Source organism: Miscanthus floridulus, chromosome 1, assembly GCF_019320115.1.
Source record: "Miscanthus floridulus cultivar M001 chromosome 1, ASM1932011v1, whole genome shotgun sequence".
In the NCBI taxonomy this organism is placed as follows: domain Eukaryota; kingdom Viridiplantae; phylum Streptophyta; class Magnoliopsida; order Poales; family Poaceae; genus Miscanthus; species Miscanthus floridulus.
The window spans coordinates 151,996,914-152,013,175 of record NC_089580.1 but is presented as its reverse complement, the minus strand read 5'-3'; the positions used below and the strand labels follow the sequence as shown (position 1 = coordinate 152,013,175).

General features: G+C 51.0%; 2 protein-coding genes across 3 annotated transcripts; both read right to left on the bottom strand.

The window, feature by feature from the left end:
- Window positions 1–2,349: 2,349 nt before the first annotated feature.
- LOC136498021 (metacaspase-1-like) lies at window positions 2,350–4,205 on the bottom strand. Of its 2 annotated transcripts, none has more exons than XM_066493955.1 (4): window positions 3,775–4,205; window positions 3,215–3,663; window positions 2,881–3,093; window positions 2,350–2,754 (listed from the first exon to the last, which is right to left on the bottom strand). In XM_066493955.1, the coding sequence occupies exons 1-4, from the start codon at window positions 4,112–4,114 to the stop codon at window positions 2,695–2,697; spliced, it is 1,062 nt and encodes a 353-aa protein (XP_066350052.1). In that variant the 5' UTR covers window positions 4,115–4,205; the 3' UTR covers window positions 2,350–2,694. The 2 variants fall into 2 exon arrangements, with proteins under 2 accessions (XP_066350052.1, XP_066350059.1); XM_066493962.1 differs by having other exon boundaries at window positions 2,896–3,093.
- A 9,428-nt stretch (window positions 4,206–13,633) lies between these two features.
- On the bottom strand, window positions 13,634–15,844 carry LOC136498017 (metacaspase-1-like). Its single transcript, XM_066493942.1, has 5 exons — window positions 15,345–15,844; window positions 14,914–15,244; window positions 14,685–14,805; window positions 14,370–14,567; window positions 13,634–14,288 (listed from the first exon to the last, which is right to left on the bottom strand). Exons 1-5 carry the CDS (start codon window positions 15,790–15,792, stop codon window positions 14,229–14,231), a joined length of 1,158 nt encoding a protein of 385 aa, XP_066350039.1. The 5' UTR covers window positions 15,793–15,844; the 3' UTR covers window positions 13,634–14,228.
- Window positions 15,845–16,262: the final 418 nt, after the last annotated feature.

The following is a 16,262-nucleotide window of genomic DNA, read 5'->3' as shown; positions in this document are numbered from 1 at the left end:
TGTGTGACTCACTAGCGTATCATACGATGGGGAATATTTTGGCATATTCTCAACTAGCCGCTATAGGAATCATCTATCACGGCGTCACCGTATGATCCAACGTGGCCAATGGTTGCCGACAAACCATCCAGTGATGTTTGTGTTTGTCAACTTGTTTCTCAATAGCTAGCAAACCCTTCACCCTCTGTATAAGTGCTACCACTGACTCGTTTGGAGTTCCTCTTCCACCCTATTTGTGCCAGCACTTATAGAGAGACTAGTTAAGCATTTGGAGAGCCACCTAAGAAATGAAATTTGGGTGTTAGCTTTGAGTGCCATTGTGTTCTAGGGTGGGTTTTCTTGAGTTGAAGCTTGAAGATATATATGTTATTATCGGTGATTGTCATCACCTAGACGGCCTAGTGGAGGACTTGATGACCTTCCTTGATGGAGCTATTGTGCAGAGGCTCCAAAAGGTGTACTCCCTCCGTCCCAAAGTATTAATACTTGAACCTTATAGAATTCAAATTTTGTCCCAAAATACTTACATTCTTAATTCTCAATGCACCTTTGTCTTGTCCTAATATATCTGTCTTTATTTCTCTTTTCATTCCTTAATTTTTGTCTAAACCTAAAACGTCAAATATTTTGGGATGGAGGGAGTACAAGGTCTTGAACCCAACACGTCGAAGTGGCAAACATGTATTCACTCGTGGATGTGAGCTTAACTAGGTCTTCATGACTCAAGGTGCTCCAAACGTGGAGTATGGGATTGTGACAACAACCCAAGGGCACTGGAAAAATCTAGTTGTCTCTTGACCTTTCTTCTTACTTGCTTTACTTTCATTTGCTTGCAAGTTTCTTGTGTGAGAACTAAGATTCATGTTAGTGTGCTTAGCCTAGGTTTCATACTTGCCTCACTAAGTGCCTAACTCTTAATGTGAATCTTTGCTAAGGACATGTTGTTTAGTGTGTTAGCCCTATGGATGCATTAGGCTGTTTTTTAGAAAAACTTAGGAGCCAAGGTACAATAGGGGTCTAGAGTTTGCGTAGGCTAAGATTGCTGCTTCAATTTTTAGAGACTAGTTCATCCTCTCTTTTTGGTCATTCGGTCCATAAAGTGAGGTACAAAAGTAGTTAGTTTTGGGAATGCCACAAGCTCGAGAATGCGTCTATGCATTTCGTCGTGTCCGTCAGTAACCTTTTATTTCAAACATTGAGTTATGAGTTGGCATTGTTCTATAAATTCAGTCTAGTCCTTGTGGTGTGTTGGATTTAAGGCCAGTCTCAATGCAGATTTCACGGGGTTTCTTGCACATTAAACAGGGTGCCACATCAGTAGAAACAGAGCTTTTGCATGTATCGAGGAGGAGAGAGAAGGGAAACGTTTCATACGAACGAAATGAGTGAGCGTTGTTTCCAAAACGTTGGAAACCGGATGAAACCCCACTAAGAGCCTTCGTTCGTTTCATCCCGTGCGCGACTTCTTCTTCTTCCTTCAAGCGCGGGTGAGGTCGCCACCGCCGGGCGTGGATGAGACCGCCACTGTCGGAGGGGATGGCGGCGCGGGAGGCCGCTGCCGGGCGCGGCTTCACCGGCCACGGGCGCGATGACCCGTCCCTGCTGTCCTGTCTCTGCGTCCTCTCGTCCTTGCTTCCCTGTCATTGAACGACCGGCCGCCGCCTCAGTTGATGAGGTCGGAGACCCAGCCGACGTCGGGGCCATCGATTCCGGCAGTGGCGTCGCCGGAAACAGTGCCCTCCTTGTTGAGCCGTGGGCGATCCGTACGCGACCACGGATGCCGGGTAGGCGCCCCACGCTCCCGCGGGGGACGAGTTGGCCTTGCTGAGGCGAAACTGGCGGAGAGTGGCGAGCACGTCGTTGACGGGGGACCCGACGCCTAGCCAGGACCCGCGGCGGAACGTGGCAGCCCCGTCCGGCGACAATGGGGGACTCCGACGGGGGCGACGAGGACACGATGCTCCATCGGGCGTGGCTCCGCCGGCCGTGGGGAGACGTGCTCGTCGTGCCAGGATCCAGGTTCTGGGAGGACTCCTTGCCGGCGGCGGGGAAGAGAGGAAAAGAGAGAGAGACACCGGTGGGACCCACGAAAGGCTAAAATAACGTCATAAAACTGTGCAATGAAACTATGCACTAAGAGAGATCTGTTTCATGTTAAGTTTCACGTCTTGGAAACTGGGAGGTGAAACCTTCCACTGAGACTGGTCTAATAGGTTGGTCTGATTCCTCTTCCTAGAGGATGAAGCCTAAAGTTCTTTCTAGAAAAGCTTCACAAACTCACACCTGGATAACATATATTAGTATTACATTTCCATGTAATTCATTTTGATCACATAAACTGCATGAGTCTCACAAATCATGTGTCTCTCTTTGAGGTGAAGTCGGATGTAGCACTTGGTTATTACATATATAATGGCCTTAGTTAGTTATTACATTGAGGTTTCATTAGATGGCTAAGGGAGGTACGGTATGGATGAGCAGCCATGTCCTCCAGAACTGGTGACTTGCTAGCTAGGTTCTTTTCCCGGATATATCATGGCCGACACATCACGATTCACACATCACACGTGCCGCTACTAGGAAGCATCATAGCTCAACTCGAGCGATGGATAACTGATTATTCTGATACGGCGGTCATTAAGTATTCTTCAACTGCAGCAGTAACAGTGATTTGTACGCACATGTCTTGGTGTTTTACAGGACAAACGGCTTGCGGTATATGTCAAACATCTCCGAGGAGGACAGGTTAGGCTCCTGCAAAATTAAATCAACCATGCGCACAAGAGAGTTTGGTCAGGTCAGGGGCACAGCCGAGGCTGTTGTTGCCAGACGACACAGACAGGGAGGAGGAAGCTGCCAGGATATCGATCAGAGCCTCACGCTGTCATCACGCACCTGCACGCCGCTGAAGTTGGCCACCGTGTGGATGGGTGCGCCGATGGGCCCCTGCAGATCGTATCCCCCGCCGCGGTTCTTCATAATGGCTCTCATGGAGGTGAGCAGGCGACCGTAGGTGACCCCGCGCGGCTCGCACTCCAGCGCCCGGATGAAGCTGTGCGTCATGGCCCCCACCGATGCGTAGGCATCCGGCATCTGCACGTCGTCGTCGTCCAAGCAGCATGCATATACGTAAGGCAGAGATCGATGGCCAAAAAATTCAGACTAGTATATGCATATATGATGATGATCCGGTCCGGTCCGATCCCTGACTGACCATGGCCATGTTGCTTTTGCCCTCGCTGTAGCCGCTGATGAGCACGGCGTGGCCGCCGCTGGTGCCCTTCCAGGCGCCCGACGGGGGGCTCTCGTCCTCCCACTGCCAGAACCCGTTCCGGGACATGTGGCACAGGTAGTGGAGGTCCAGCACCGTGGCGCTGTAGCAGGCGTCCACCACGGCGTGCAGCCTGACGCCGTGCACCAGCGGGCGCACGATGGCCTCGTTGATCTCGTCGTCCAGGATGGGGCCCCGCTGGAACGCGTCCAGCGGGCAGATGGCCTCGTCGTACCCGTCCGCCTCGTCGCCGTCGTCGTCGGCGACCTGCGCGCCGAGGCCCGAGAAGTGGAACACCAGGGAGTCGCCGTAGCTGCACCCCTGCACCAGCCAGTGCATCGCCATCCGGATGTTCTCCTTGGTCGGCAGCCTGAACGGGTCCCTCTGGTCATCTGCATATGCAGAAGCAGCAATACCATCATGAGGTCGATTACTCACTGCTCATCAGTTCGTCGTTCCAACTAATTAATCCATGCATGGAGACGACATGTTACATGACATACCGGTGAGCATGATGATGCACTCGCTGGGGAAGTCGAAGCGCTGGCAGAGGAGGTTCCTCATGCACTTGACGTCGTTGATGGGGCCCCTGAGCTCGCCGCAGCCCCGGCGCATGCCGGCGTACGTGATGCCGATCAGGACGGCGCGCTTCTTGCCGCGGGCGCGCTGGAACGCCGCGGGAACGTGCGCCGGCCGCGCCACCGGGATGCGGTCGGCGCGCCGGATGCGCGTCACGCAGTTGCATTGCGCGCACTGGATGGCGCGCTCGCCGGGGATCACGGTCAGGCACGCGCTGCAGTACTTGCAGCGGATCGTCGCGTTGCCATTTCCACCGAAGTTCATGGCTGGCTGGCTACTAAGCCCGGAGCGAGCTGGGGTAGCTGCCTTGCGTTTGCTTAGTAGGTTGCTTCTTGGCTGGCTGTACTGCTACTACGATCACCCCGTCCCGGCCCCTTTATATAGGGAAATGATCGTTAGACTACTGTCACCAGATACCAAAATGCCAGGGATTTCATTTGCGACCGTGAAAGGGGAAGGGGAACATTTTAGTGGATATGAGCATATATTGATGTCCTGTGAGAACATTTTCTACGCTGCATATATATCGCAAAAACCGACAAAATGTGAATAAACGCTCTGCACTGCTCTTGTTGTATTGACATTTATCTTTATTTTCTTTTGGTTACGCGCACACTCTTGGGCAGATTTAATTTGGTGCAAACGTTATTATATATATGTCTCCCGGCCCTAAGGTAATCAAATGACATAGCCTGTGATGCCGAGTAATACTCCATGGCATGTTTGAAACGGGTACGAGATTCTCCCACCTTTTTTTTTAGATCTTTTGAGGAAATGGTTGCATGGATCTGATAAACTCTACAGAAATTCACTGCAAATCCTTTAGCAACTTATATTCTTTCGATCGATCCTGGCCCCTTCTGCTTCAGCTTTATTGGCATGAGCTCCTCAATTGTCCAACTAAATGGATTGTTAGATATTTAGATAAATCTAGGCACAATTTAATTATAAATAAATAATAAAAGATTTGTCAGATGTGTGCTTGTGTGGTCTACTCAGTGGTAAACATGATGAACATTATACTGAACATATGTATCATATTGAATATAACAAATTCAATAAAGATAGAGGTATATTCAGAGACGAAGCTAGTGCCGGAGGCAATAGTGGTGTCTTTCTCTATAGTCGTGTTGCTTAGAGTCGTGGACCTTAGTCGATGCATGTAGTGGTTCGCTGTGCAATAATGTGCATGGCCACGTCGTCGTTGTTCATGCTAGAAAATGACGAAGAAGTACTGGTTGCCAGGAAAAAAAAAAGAACAAGAGCAGTCGCACAATAATCTCGCGCTCCTCAAAAACCTTGCGTAAGTTTGTTTCATAGGCCTGCTCTTCCAAACTCCTATACGCGCATAACTGGGAACTCTCACTGTGTTGCCCGCACGCGCGAGGCTCAGATGTTTGTGCCCTTTTATGTGCCAACGATGAAGACGGAGGGATGGAGGAATGCACATGGACGCTGCCACGTTAACGGGATGGAGTTATCATAGAGTAACGGACAGTAACTCCCAAGGTGATTTCTCTCTCGTTAACTGCCATTAGATGACTAATGGTCTAAGGCCTTGTTTGGTTCTCTAGTCCATGGACTAAAGTTTTAGTCCACTTTAGTCCATGAACTAAAAGTGGACTAAAGTGGTGTTTTGTTTCTTGAACTAAAATGGACTAAAGTTATTAAATGATGTGGAAGAAAGACCCTTTTACCCACCCTTTTATCCTTCTCCCCACCAGCCTGCTACCCCTGTTCATGTTTCTGGCGCCACTCTGTTCCCCTCCCCATCCTTCTTCCCCTTCATCCCAATCCTTTCAAAATGTCCACTGATCCAGAGATTAGCGCTTTCTTGGTGAAGATCCCGGCTTTGGGCTAGCGGAGATGGAGTTCCTGGCGTCCATCATCGACACGGTGTTCCGGATGCTCAAGGACTACATTGCGTGGACCGTCAGCTACACCATGTCCAGCGGCGACTACATCGACCTGTTGGTCGACGAGATGAGTGAGCTCAAGAGCAAGCACGATGACGTCCAGCGCATGGTCGCCGCCGCCCTCAAGGAGAAGGCCGACTTCCATAAGGTCACCGACAAGCTCGTGCAGCTGCCCTTCGAGGAAATGCCCAGCGCTTCGATGAGGCGTAGGTCCAGATCCCGGTCTCATCCCTGCGCGTGCGCCGACGAGCTGGCGACGACGGCCGTGGGGCGGGGCTCCTTGGCGGTGGAGAGGTGGAGCACCGCGGCCAGCACCTCCATCACGCGACCGGGCGGGAGGGCGGCGGCGGTTGCGGGGTTGGCGGCAGGGGGGGCGGGCTGGAGGGTGGCGGAGGAGGAGGGAGCCTGGTGGTAGGGCGGCGGCGGGCACGGCCGGCGGGCGGGACGAAGGCGGGGAGCCAAGCGGGAGGGAGGCCGGCGGCGGGAGGAAGGGCGGCGGGGGGCTGGGCGGGAGGGAGCCGGGTGGGGGAGAGAGAGGGGGGGGGGCAATAAATGAGGGGTATGGGTGTCTCCAACACCTTTTAGTCTAGTTTTGTGGACTAAAGGGTTAAATGACTTTAGTCCACTTTTAGTCGAGTGTTTAGCTGTTTAGTCCAACTCAAATATAGAGTTTAGGTCAAAATGCTTTAGTCCATGGGAATGAAACACCCCTAAGTGGCAAAACCCAGCGCCCATGCTAGCGAAGAAGACACTACCGGGACGGAGTAATTACAGAGTAAACGATAGTAATTCCTGCAATAATTTCCTATAAAAAAAACTCTTGCAATAATTTCTCTCCTAGTGGCAAAATCCAACCCACCCCACACCACATCATATCATGGCCCGAGCTAGTGCACATGACGCTCATGCCTCGGCTCAAGCCACGCCACGCCTTTTGCCTCTCTTAGCTTCATAATAGGTGCACACGTAAGCTACCTATTTGAGTTGTGACAATATTGAATCAAAATCTCATACATGGCCTTAGGATTTATTTGGTTTATAGTTGAATTAAGAATGGACCAAGCCCAATTATTAAATCCAATAATGCTCACCAAAATTCTAGGGCATATATAAAATGCTCTCAATTCTCTGTTGTTTGATGTACTAGAGTTTCTCTATTTTCTAATAGATTTCAACCACTACTTTGTATGCCTAGATGAATTTCGAAATGTGAGAAATTTAAACATAGTTTCCTTGGATAAATAATTTTAAAAGGAAAAAATTATCGATTACAAAGTTGTATAGCTCTTTGAGACCTACAACTTTGTTTGTTTTCCTCCCTCCAAGGTTATTTAAAAACTTTGAATTTCCAAATGTAAGGATTCAAACTGAATTTTGAGATCATAAATTATATTTTATTGAAAAAATTATCGACCGCAATGTTTTAGATCTTTTCGAGATCTATAACTTTGGTTTTGGTTATTTCTCGGTCCAAGGCCATTTAAAAATTTTAAATTTTAAAATGTGAGAACTTCAGATAGAATGTGTAGAATCTAAATAATTTTAAATGAAAAAAAGTTGGCAACTAGAAAGCTGCAGATCTCTTCAAGATATACACAACTTTGATATGAACTTTGCCTCCATGACTTCGTTTGAAGATTTTATGAATTTGACTATGCTACACTAGTTTTTAGAGACGGGTCCAAATTCAGTCACTTATACAAATCGGTTTTTAGAGGAGGCCCTAGATCCAATCCCCCCTCTAGGAGTATTTTTAGAGTCGGCTGCAAATATCAGTAGTCTCTAAAAATGGATTTCTAGAGACGGGTCATTATAGAAACAATTTTTACACGTATATGTCTTCATGGTTTCTGAAATGGACTCGTGTAACTGGTCTTTTGGGCCTCTCCAATATGGTTCACATGTATGTCTTCATGGTTTTACGCGATTGCATTCATTGTTTTTGTGGATGTCTTCATGGTTAATTTATGCATGCTACTTGATGGTTTACACTTTACATACACTCTCATTGCTGACTGATCGATTAGCTCTGGAGTGTCCTTATCACTTGTATAATAATTAAATCTGATTGCATCGATCTTTTGCTGTAGTAGCCATTCACTCACCGGAGGAAGATTCGACGTCGATGGGGGAAAGAAAGAAAAAACCCCACCGTACCCGGAGGACAAATTCGTGACGGCGCTGGGGGACCTGCGAGTTCTTCTCGTCGATCAGGCCGTCCGTGCCTGTCACAATTCACAAAAACTGAAACACGCTCCCATTTCCGGCAAAAAAAACAATTTTTCTTAACCTCGTCGCCTCAAAACAATGTGTTGTCCGTAGACCGTGTAGTAACCTTATTATTAGCTTTTCATTTTAGCGGGCATGTATATGACTATATATGATCGAATACGAGCGCAAGGCTGCTGGCCCGGCCGTGTGGAATACACATGAGAACGAACCGGTCATTCATATACATAGATAGATTCATATATTCCTCATCTAGATAAGAGACGTGCGTGCGTTGCCGAGGCACCAGGCGTTGAGGAAAGCAAAACGGAAGAGACTGGGATGGAAAGATAGAAGCTAGGTTACTTTGAGGCCAGGTCCGACGTGGTGTGTCTGATTCCCGTTCCAGCTTTGTTGACGGTATCGCCATCCCATCTGGGCATCTAGCTACACATGGCGGCGGCCGGCCACCTGCGAGTACGCCTAAGACCCTATTTGACAGAGCTTCTCCATTAGCTTCAGGAGCCGTTTGGAGCCGTTTTCTACCAAACGGAGTAAAGTAAAATAGCTTCACTTGTGAAGCCCCTAAAAACATACTCTCACAGTGATTTGGGGTGGGATGGAGCCAGAAAAGTGACTTCTCCCGGCTCCTCTTCCAGGCCCTAAAAACATGCTCTCACAGGAAAGTCATTTTGCCAAACGGTTTACCAAAACCGCTTCAGCTCCACCAGTGAAACTGTTCGTAGGGCTAAAGCAAAAAAAAAAATAGCTTCACTAATGACGTGAAGCCCTGCCAAACGAGGTCTAAGTATGCATGGCTGCTCCTGAAGCATCGGCAACTATTATCTCCAACCGCTCTAGCCATCCAAGTTGTCCGACGAAACGAATGTCCTGCCGGCCAAATAATTGCGATGCCAGGTGCAGCTTCCTCCCTCTAATGTGGGGTACGGTGGCCAGAGAGCCAGAAGAAGGAAAAAAGAAAAATCGCCTGCATGCGTACCGCGCCGTACTGTACATGTCGCTCATCATCGGCTACTCGACGTCGTCATCTGTGATGACGGGGTGCAGGCGTGCGGCGGACGCACCCGCCCGGCATGGCCACATGGGATAGCGCCGTGGCAACGCGGAGTTTTCATTCCGGACGACAGCGGTCGATCCAGAAACGTCTGCATCCGGAATTTGCATCTGCTTTCTTGAAATTTACAATACAGACCGCTGAATAGATAGCTCGTACAATCCACAGATAGCGGCTGTCTATTTGGCTGTCCAGTGTCCACAGATCATTTAACGCTTACGTGTAACCATGATCAATTATGAATATCATTCTTATATACCATTGTGTTGCTAATTGATACAGAACAAATCCTTTAAGGTAAATCATATCTATTATATAATGTAATATAATATATTTCATAAATCAAATATATAGCATACGTCTTCTTCCCCATAAAAATCAAGTATAGCATCAAGAGATGGATGGTTCACGCTTTGCTGCTCGTATAGGGTACATATAATTGTATTCCAAGTGTATTTCTTCTTTTATTTTTCTATAGGAAAACGGCAAGGTGACATGGGAATAACAATTCATATATCTCGTCAGCAAGCAGATCTTGACAGGGGACACGAGAACAAGATCGATACCTATAGGACTCGCTGGTGGAGGAAGCCGTAGTCAGATCGAGACCTGGAGGGCGGAACGAGGCGGACCATGGACGCCCTTGCTCCACTCTTTGCGCTCTTCCAACGCCGCCGTGCTCGACTTGCTTGGGAGAAGAACAGATGCAAATCGAGATGAAATGGTATATGCGATGGCGGGGATGGATTTTGGCGCCATTGAGCTGCCATCTGCGCGGGCCGCACCTAGATCCCAGAGCCGCGTTGTACGTGCCCTGAGCGCGCGCCGGCAAGGCTCCCTCTACACGGTGGGCAAACCCTCCCGAAGTCCCGCTGCCGGCCGGGTGAACCCGGAAATCTTCCCGTCTGACACGTCGCACGGGCTACTTTCTGGACTGTTATTGGGCTGCCAAGAATGTGGGACAAGTTCGGTTGGTATTAAAATCTGCAGATAAGTCAGCTAAAGCTATTTTATTATGAGAAAAAAATATTATAAATTTTAGCTGATAAACCGGCTGATAAGTTGAAGCGAACAAGCCCGTAGAGCCTGCCTTGCCTTGCGATAAAAAAAAGAATGTGGGACAAGTACTGAGCTGCATATAAGGGCACGTTCAACCCATAGACAGGGGTCGTCTCCATGGACCTCGAATCCAACATAAAGACAGCTAAAAAGACAGATCGTATTAATGGTACGCATGTGGCCTAGATGAATTGTGAACACAATTTTATACACCATTGTGTTGCTAATTGATAAAAATGGATTAAGCTTAAATAAGATGAACATGATTATAATTTTTTTAAATCATCAATATATCATATTATATATAATTGAAACATCCTTGTCTAATTTTTTTCTTTCCATAGCGCAGGAAACTGCTACAGATTTGACTTCAATAAAAATTTCACTAGAAATATGTACACAGCATCCTCATAACCCCGGGTCAGCCAAAAACAGCTAGCATTTCACATTATGAAAACAGTCATGAAGCCGGTCCAAAGCCATAGATGGACGAAGCCATGGCATCCTTGTCCTTCCATTTCAACTGCTACGGCAACCTTTCCCTCTGGCTCCGCTTGCATCCGCGCATGGCCAGGAAAGCCACGTCCTCCAGATCCATCCACGCAGGAGGCCGCCGTCACCGAGCGCTTGCCGTCAGTAGTGGCGATGGATGCTGTTGCTGCGTCCAAGCGGTGACGGCGAGCGGACACCGGCGATAGATGCTGCTACTGCGCCCAGCCGGCGACGACGAGCGGACCGACGCGACCGAAGGCGAAGGTTCCCGCGCGCCCAAACTGAACAGCGCGCCCTGTTGGTCGTCAACGACGACCGTACAACGGTGTTGGAGCTGTCGACTCAACCTCGGTTCACGAGCTCTACCCGTCGCCTCACGAGAAAACGGAGGCCGCGTCTCCTGGCATCGGCGGGGGTCTTTTTATAAAACTGACAGAAGGGTTCAAGAGAGCCGTTGTACATGTCCTAAGGCCGTGCTGGCCTTGGCCTTGTCCTGCACTGCACCTAAGGGCGCGATTGGTTCGGCAACGGTCTCCGGGCTCTCAGCCTGAGTCGCACCCGCCGACCAGTCTCCAGGCACCAAGGCTGAGCACATGCAAGTCCAATGCCTTTTTTTTTTATGCTCACTTTGTCGTTTCACATGTGATGTTGTTTGGTTGTCGCTTATCCCGTATCGCTGTTTTTTTCTCTTAAATACGTAAAAGATTTACATATTTATTATAGTTAAGAAGAAGAGTTTAACCATACAAACAACACTCTTCTGATGTGCGCCCTAGGAGGTCTCACAGCTATGGATAGACCTTCCTAACAGACTGTTTTAAACTTCGATATTACATAAATGGTAAACAACCAAGCTAAGAACAACACAACAACCTACGAAGCTGGGTGTCTCCGCTGCTGGCTGCGCGACCCTTCTCCGCCATCCGAGAAGAGCGCTCTTCTACCAGACCTGTTGTTGGTCGCTGGGAACAGCTCGTCTAGAGCTGCCACGTGGCTCGGCGTTAAGTTCCCTGCGAATAGGGCGTCGTACATTCCCTTGGACGCAGATGAGATTAGAGCTGCCGGCGGCGCGATGCTCATCTTCTGCATGAGGAGTACCTCGCCCCGCTTAGAGGTTGGTATATGCGCCAACGGTTGAGCGGCAATCCGTCGGCTCCTGACTGACAGGGGTTGCCTTGCGGTTGCCTCCTTCTGCCTTGGTGGACTGGCGATTAACGTCGACTGTCACTTGAGCTGCACTTCCTCGGTGAACCGTGCGAGACGCCGAGCAGCCTCACACGCCCTGGGCGTCGCGTCACTGGGGGTGGGCGTGCCCGCCGTGCTCCCATCTGCGACGTCGGGCTGTCCCACCCGCGACGGCGTGAGCTGTGGGAGCCCTGCTCTAGCGACAACAGAGGCGAGCCCATCATCCGCTGAGCAGCCGTCGCCGAAGGACGGGTGTCCATCAACAGTGCCACAACCTCCTGAGGAGCTGCCGTCTGAATAGGGAAACACCAAGGCACTGGTGTGCCCGTTGGCAACGAGCTCCTCCAACATCGTGTCGACCGAGACGACCCATGCGGGAGGTCCCACGCTCGCGCACAGCGTCAACGCCAACGGATCTGGCCCAAGAAAGCAGAGTGCAGTCGCAGAGGTAGCAGCATTGTCGGCGTAGTCAGCAGGTGCACCCATGCTGATCTCCTTCGGCGGCCTACTCCGGCGCCGCCGACGGCGTCGGCAGGTGCAGCCGACGTCCCTCACGGCCCTCTGCGCGGACCCATCCAAGGTCGGTGGACCGCGCACGCTTTACACTGCGCAGCTGTTTTGCATCATGTCGCCCAGGCTTGCTGCTTAATTCAGCCAACCAAACGTCCGCTACCTGCATACGGTGGGCCTGGATGGGCTAAAAACAACCAACCAATCACGCCCAACTTCGTATGGCCGTTGATGCATCGAGTTTTTCTTCCTCAGTTAGGTCCTGTTTGATAACCATCTAATTATAATAATCGGATTATATAATCAAGTATTGATCCAAACAAGATTGATTATAAGATAGATTGTTATAATTAAAACCCTTGATCACCATAATCCCGTAATCTAGGTGAGACCATATTACAGGGGATTATAAGTCATGTTCCAACCTATCCCTAACCGGTTGTCTAATTTTTCAAACTATACAGGATAAGTTAGAAAATTTTCACTTTAACAAATTCGCCCTGCTCCCCAATGCGCTTGCAATTGCTCGATGATGGCCCCGCTCACGAACACGCCGCTGCCGCTTGTCGCTGGCCCCACTGTCGCCCGCCCTCGCCCTGGTGGCGGTTGGCTGGCCATGGGTGTTGGAACCGGTGGTGACCACCGAGTTCGCGATCTTGGAGCTGGCTTGCAGCCGGCCCGGCTCATTACCACGAGCCTGCGCTCCCACAGGTCCCAGGTCCACCGGAGCTACAACATATAAGGCCTTTGGGCCTTACTCAACCCAAAAGACTACGCTCGAGATTTTTTATCGGGTTTAGCTTTTCTGACCTCGGGTACCAGCTCTGATACCAATTATTGGAACCAGTGGTGACCACCGAGTTCTCGATCTTGGAGCTGGCTTGCAGCAGGCCCGGCTCGTTATGAGCCTGCGCTCCCACAGGTCCCAGGTCCACCGGAGCTACAACATATAAGGCCTTTGGGCCTTACTCAACCCAAAAGACTACGCTCGAGATTTTTTATTAGGTTTAGCTTTTCTGACCTCGGGTACCGGCTCTGATACCAATTGTTGGAACCGGTGGTGACCACCGAGTTCTCGATCTTGGAGCTGGCTTGCAGCCGGCCCGGCTCGTTACGAGTCTGCGCTCCCACAGTTCCCAGGTCCACCGGAGCTACAACATATAAGGCCTTTGGACCTTACTCAACCCAAAAGACTAGCCTGATAGGTGGTGGCTTCTTCCGCCTTATATGTTGTGCTCCCCCACCATCTCTACACGATGTGGGACTAAACCCCAACAATGGGCTCGCCGCCTTTGGCGCAACGGCGACAAGATCCGGGTTGCCGGTTCCTCAAGTGAAGCTCCTCGGAGAAGAAACTGTATTTGAACAATACAATGATGAACTGCAGAGGTGAAGCCTCTATTTCGTGGCTCCTGCAGTTCCTTTGGTAAAGACCCACGTCAGCAAATAGGCCCTATGTGTGTTCTATAGCTCTTTGTGAGCTCTCGTAGACCAGGCGAGTGCATATACTTATCTCAGAGGTTCCTGGAGTGGTAGAGATCATTAGCAAGCGATCAAATTGAAGACTAAAGATTTGGTAGTGTTGTTTGAGTAGCAAGTATGCATCTCTTTGGACTCTTGGCTTACAACTGGGCAAATACTGAATATGAAGGCATGTCATGTCAAGCCATCGGTGGCGGCGCCGGCAGCGCAGATTTTGGTCGAAATAACCTGAGTCTTAGCGTATCCGACACCTGTTGCTGTGCGCTACGCAAAAGATGCTGGTGTGTTTGGTGCGTGGCACGACTTGATTCACGTGTAAAATATACTCACATGCCAGATATGCACAGGCTTGAACTGACGGATCGAGTTACACACGGACACACCGGGTACAGCACAACAATGACATTCAGATCAAGTTACGAATTAGCTAGCAGCCGACGAGACGACCAAATCAGAGCAGGAATGGCTTCCTGTAGATGTCAAACATCTCTGAAGAACAAAGCTGAGGCTCCTGCGTATATACATGCAGCCGAGAGTGAGTGAGGGGAGTGGCGGTCCAACAATCACGCCGTGTCGAGATGAAGAAGATCACCTGCACACCGCTGGACGGGATCATCCAGCGGACGAAGGAGCCGAGCCTGCCGGGGAGGCGGCGGCTCCCCTGGCCGTCGCGGATCCTCGTCCTCATCGCGCTCAGCAGCCGCCCGTACGTCGTCCCCGGCTCGGCCTCCACGGCCTTGATGAAGCTGTCCGTCATGGCGCCGATCGAAGACGACTCATCAGAAAATCCCTGTTTTCAATGCATCATGTTCATACCCATGATCAACGCATGCAACATCTGAACCTGCATCTCATCAGAACTGTTTCGACAGCAGAGGACGGAGTTTTGGTTGGGAGCTGGACATACGCTGGCGTCGGCGGACTTCTGGTCGTCGCTGCAGCCGCTGATGGAGATGGCCAGGCCTCCGTTGGGCCGCTTCGGCATGCCCGAAGGGCGGGAGTGATTCTCCCACTGCCAGTACCCAGTTCTTGAAATGCAGATCGATCAGCAATGCGTCATTTTCTGATAGATTTGTTCTGAACATCTGCAGCTGAAATGCGCAGAGCCTGCAAGCAACTGCATGGTACCTACATACCTGGACATGCGGCAGAGGTAGGGGAGGTCGAGGATGGTGCCGCTGTGGCAGGTGTCCACGATGGCGTGCAGCTTCACGCCCTTGCCCAGCGGCCGCACGATGATCTCGTTGATCTCGTCGTCCAGGATCTTGCCGCTCCGCTCGAAGTCCATGGGGCACAGCGCCTCGTTGTACCCGTCCACCTCGTCGTCGTTCATGTCCAGCTTCTGCACGCCGTGGCCGGAGAAGTGGAACACCAGCGAGTCGCCGCTGCGGGAGTCCTCCACGAGCCACCGCATCGCCCGCAGCAGGTTCTCCCTCGTCGGCACCCTGGTGGGGTCACTCTCCTTCTCTGTCGCCAGTCGCCACACATGCAAGAAATCCATCAATCTGCGGCGGTGGCTCTTGATGAACGACGATCCAATCCAAGCAAGTTCATTGGGTTACTTTACCAGTGAGCTCCAGGATGCAGGCGCTCGGGAACCCGAACCTGTCGCAGAGGAGGCTCCTCATCTCCTTGACGTCGTTGACCGTGCCCCGGAGCTCATGCTTGGTGCCCGTGTAGCTGACCCCGACCAGGAGCGCCCGCTTGCTCCCGCCGCCGCTCACCCTCCTGGGGTAGCCCGCCGGGATGTCGATGAGCCCCGCGGGGACCGGCGGCGGCCGCGGCAGCGAGGCTGCCGCCGCGAGCGTCCTCGTCGTCGTGGCGCTCTCGCCCACGGCGCCGCCGCGCTGCTGCTGGTGGTGCTCGATGCGCGTCACCCCGTGGCAGAACGCGCACCGGACGCTAGGGCCGGACCCTGGCGGCGGCGGCGCCGCGAGGCCCATGCCGCAGTGGCTGCACCACGACGTCGCCACCGCCTTCCCGCTCGCCATGCCCACCGGCCTCGTGTTGCCCATGACCACGAGGAAGAAGCTTCCGCCGTCCCCGTCTTTAACACGTACGCACAGTGTTGTGCACTATAGCTTGTAAGTGAAGCAACGGTTCCTTTATTCCAAGGACCGAACAAATTAAACCTGTGGGCCGTCATCTGCCAGCTGCTTTCTTCGATCTGTGGTTAACACAGAATGTGATTCGTGCCACACTGTTTTGTACGAGCTTTGTTGACATAAAAATGTGCCAATATAGAAATTGGACAATGCTAATATGTTCCTGGCATCACGGAGGTATTAGAAAATATCTGCCTAAACCAGCCAGGCTAGTTTCTCTGCGACAAACCTGCCGGGCCGGTTCCCAAACCTATCAGGCCAATTTCCCTGTTTTGTGTGTCTTCAGCAATCATTGCATTGTGCCGCTGACAATCTTTGCAGCTGCTCCCTCCGTCCTCCGTCCCTCCATCCCTAAATAAATATAAAATATAAAAAAAATT

Bases quoted from the DNA above. Each gene is read 5' to 3' on its own strand.
- LOC136498021 (XM_066493955.1), bottom strand. From the start codon at position 4,114: ATGAACTTCGGTGGAAATGGCAACGCGACGATCCGCTGCAAGTACTGC. The intron at 3,664-3,774 runs GTATGTCATGTA...CTGCATATGCAG, and splicing joins GTGCATCATCATGCTCACCG to ATGACCAGAGGGACCCGTTC. The intron at 3,094-3,214 runs GTCAGTCAGGGA...GACGACGTGCAG, and splicing joins GCAAAAGCAACATGGCCATG to ATGCCGGATGCCTACGCATC.
- LOC136498017 (XM_066493942.1), bottom strand. From the start codon at position 15,792: ATGGGCAACACGAGGCCGGTGGGCATGGCGAGCGGGAAGGCGGTGGCG. The intron at 14,806-14,913 runs GTATGTAGGTAC...CTGCATTTCAAG, and splicing joins TACCTCTGCCGCATGTCCAG to AACTGGGTACTGGCAGTGGG. The intron at 14,289-14,369 runs GTGATCTTCTTC...GTATATACGCAG, and splicing joins TCCCGTCCAGCGGTGTGCAG to GAGCCTCAGCTTTGTTCTTC.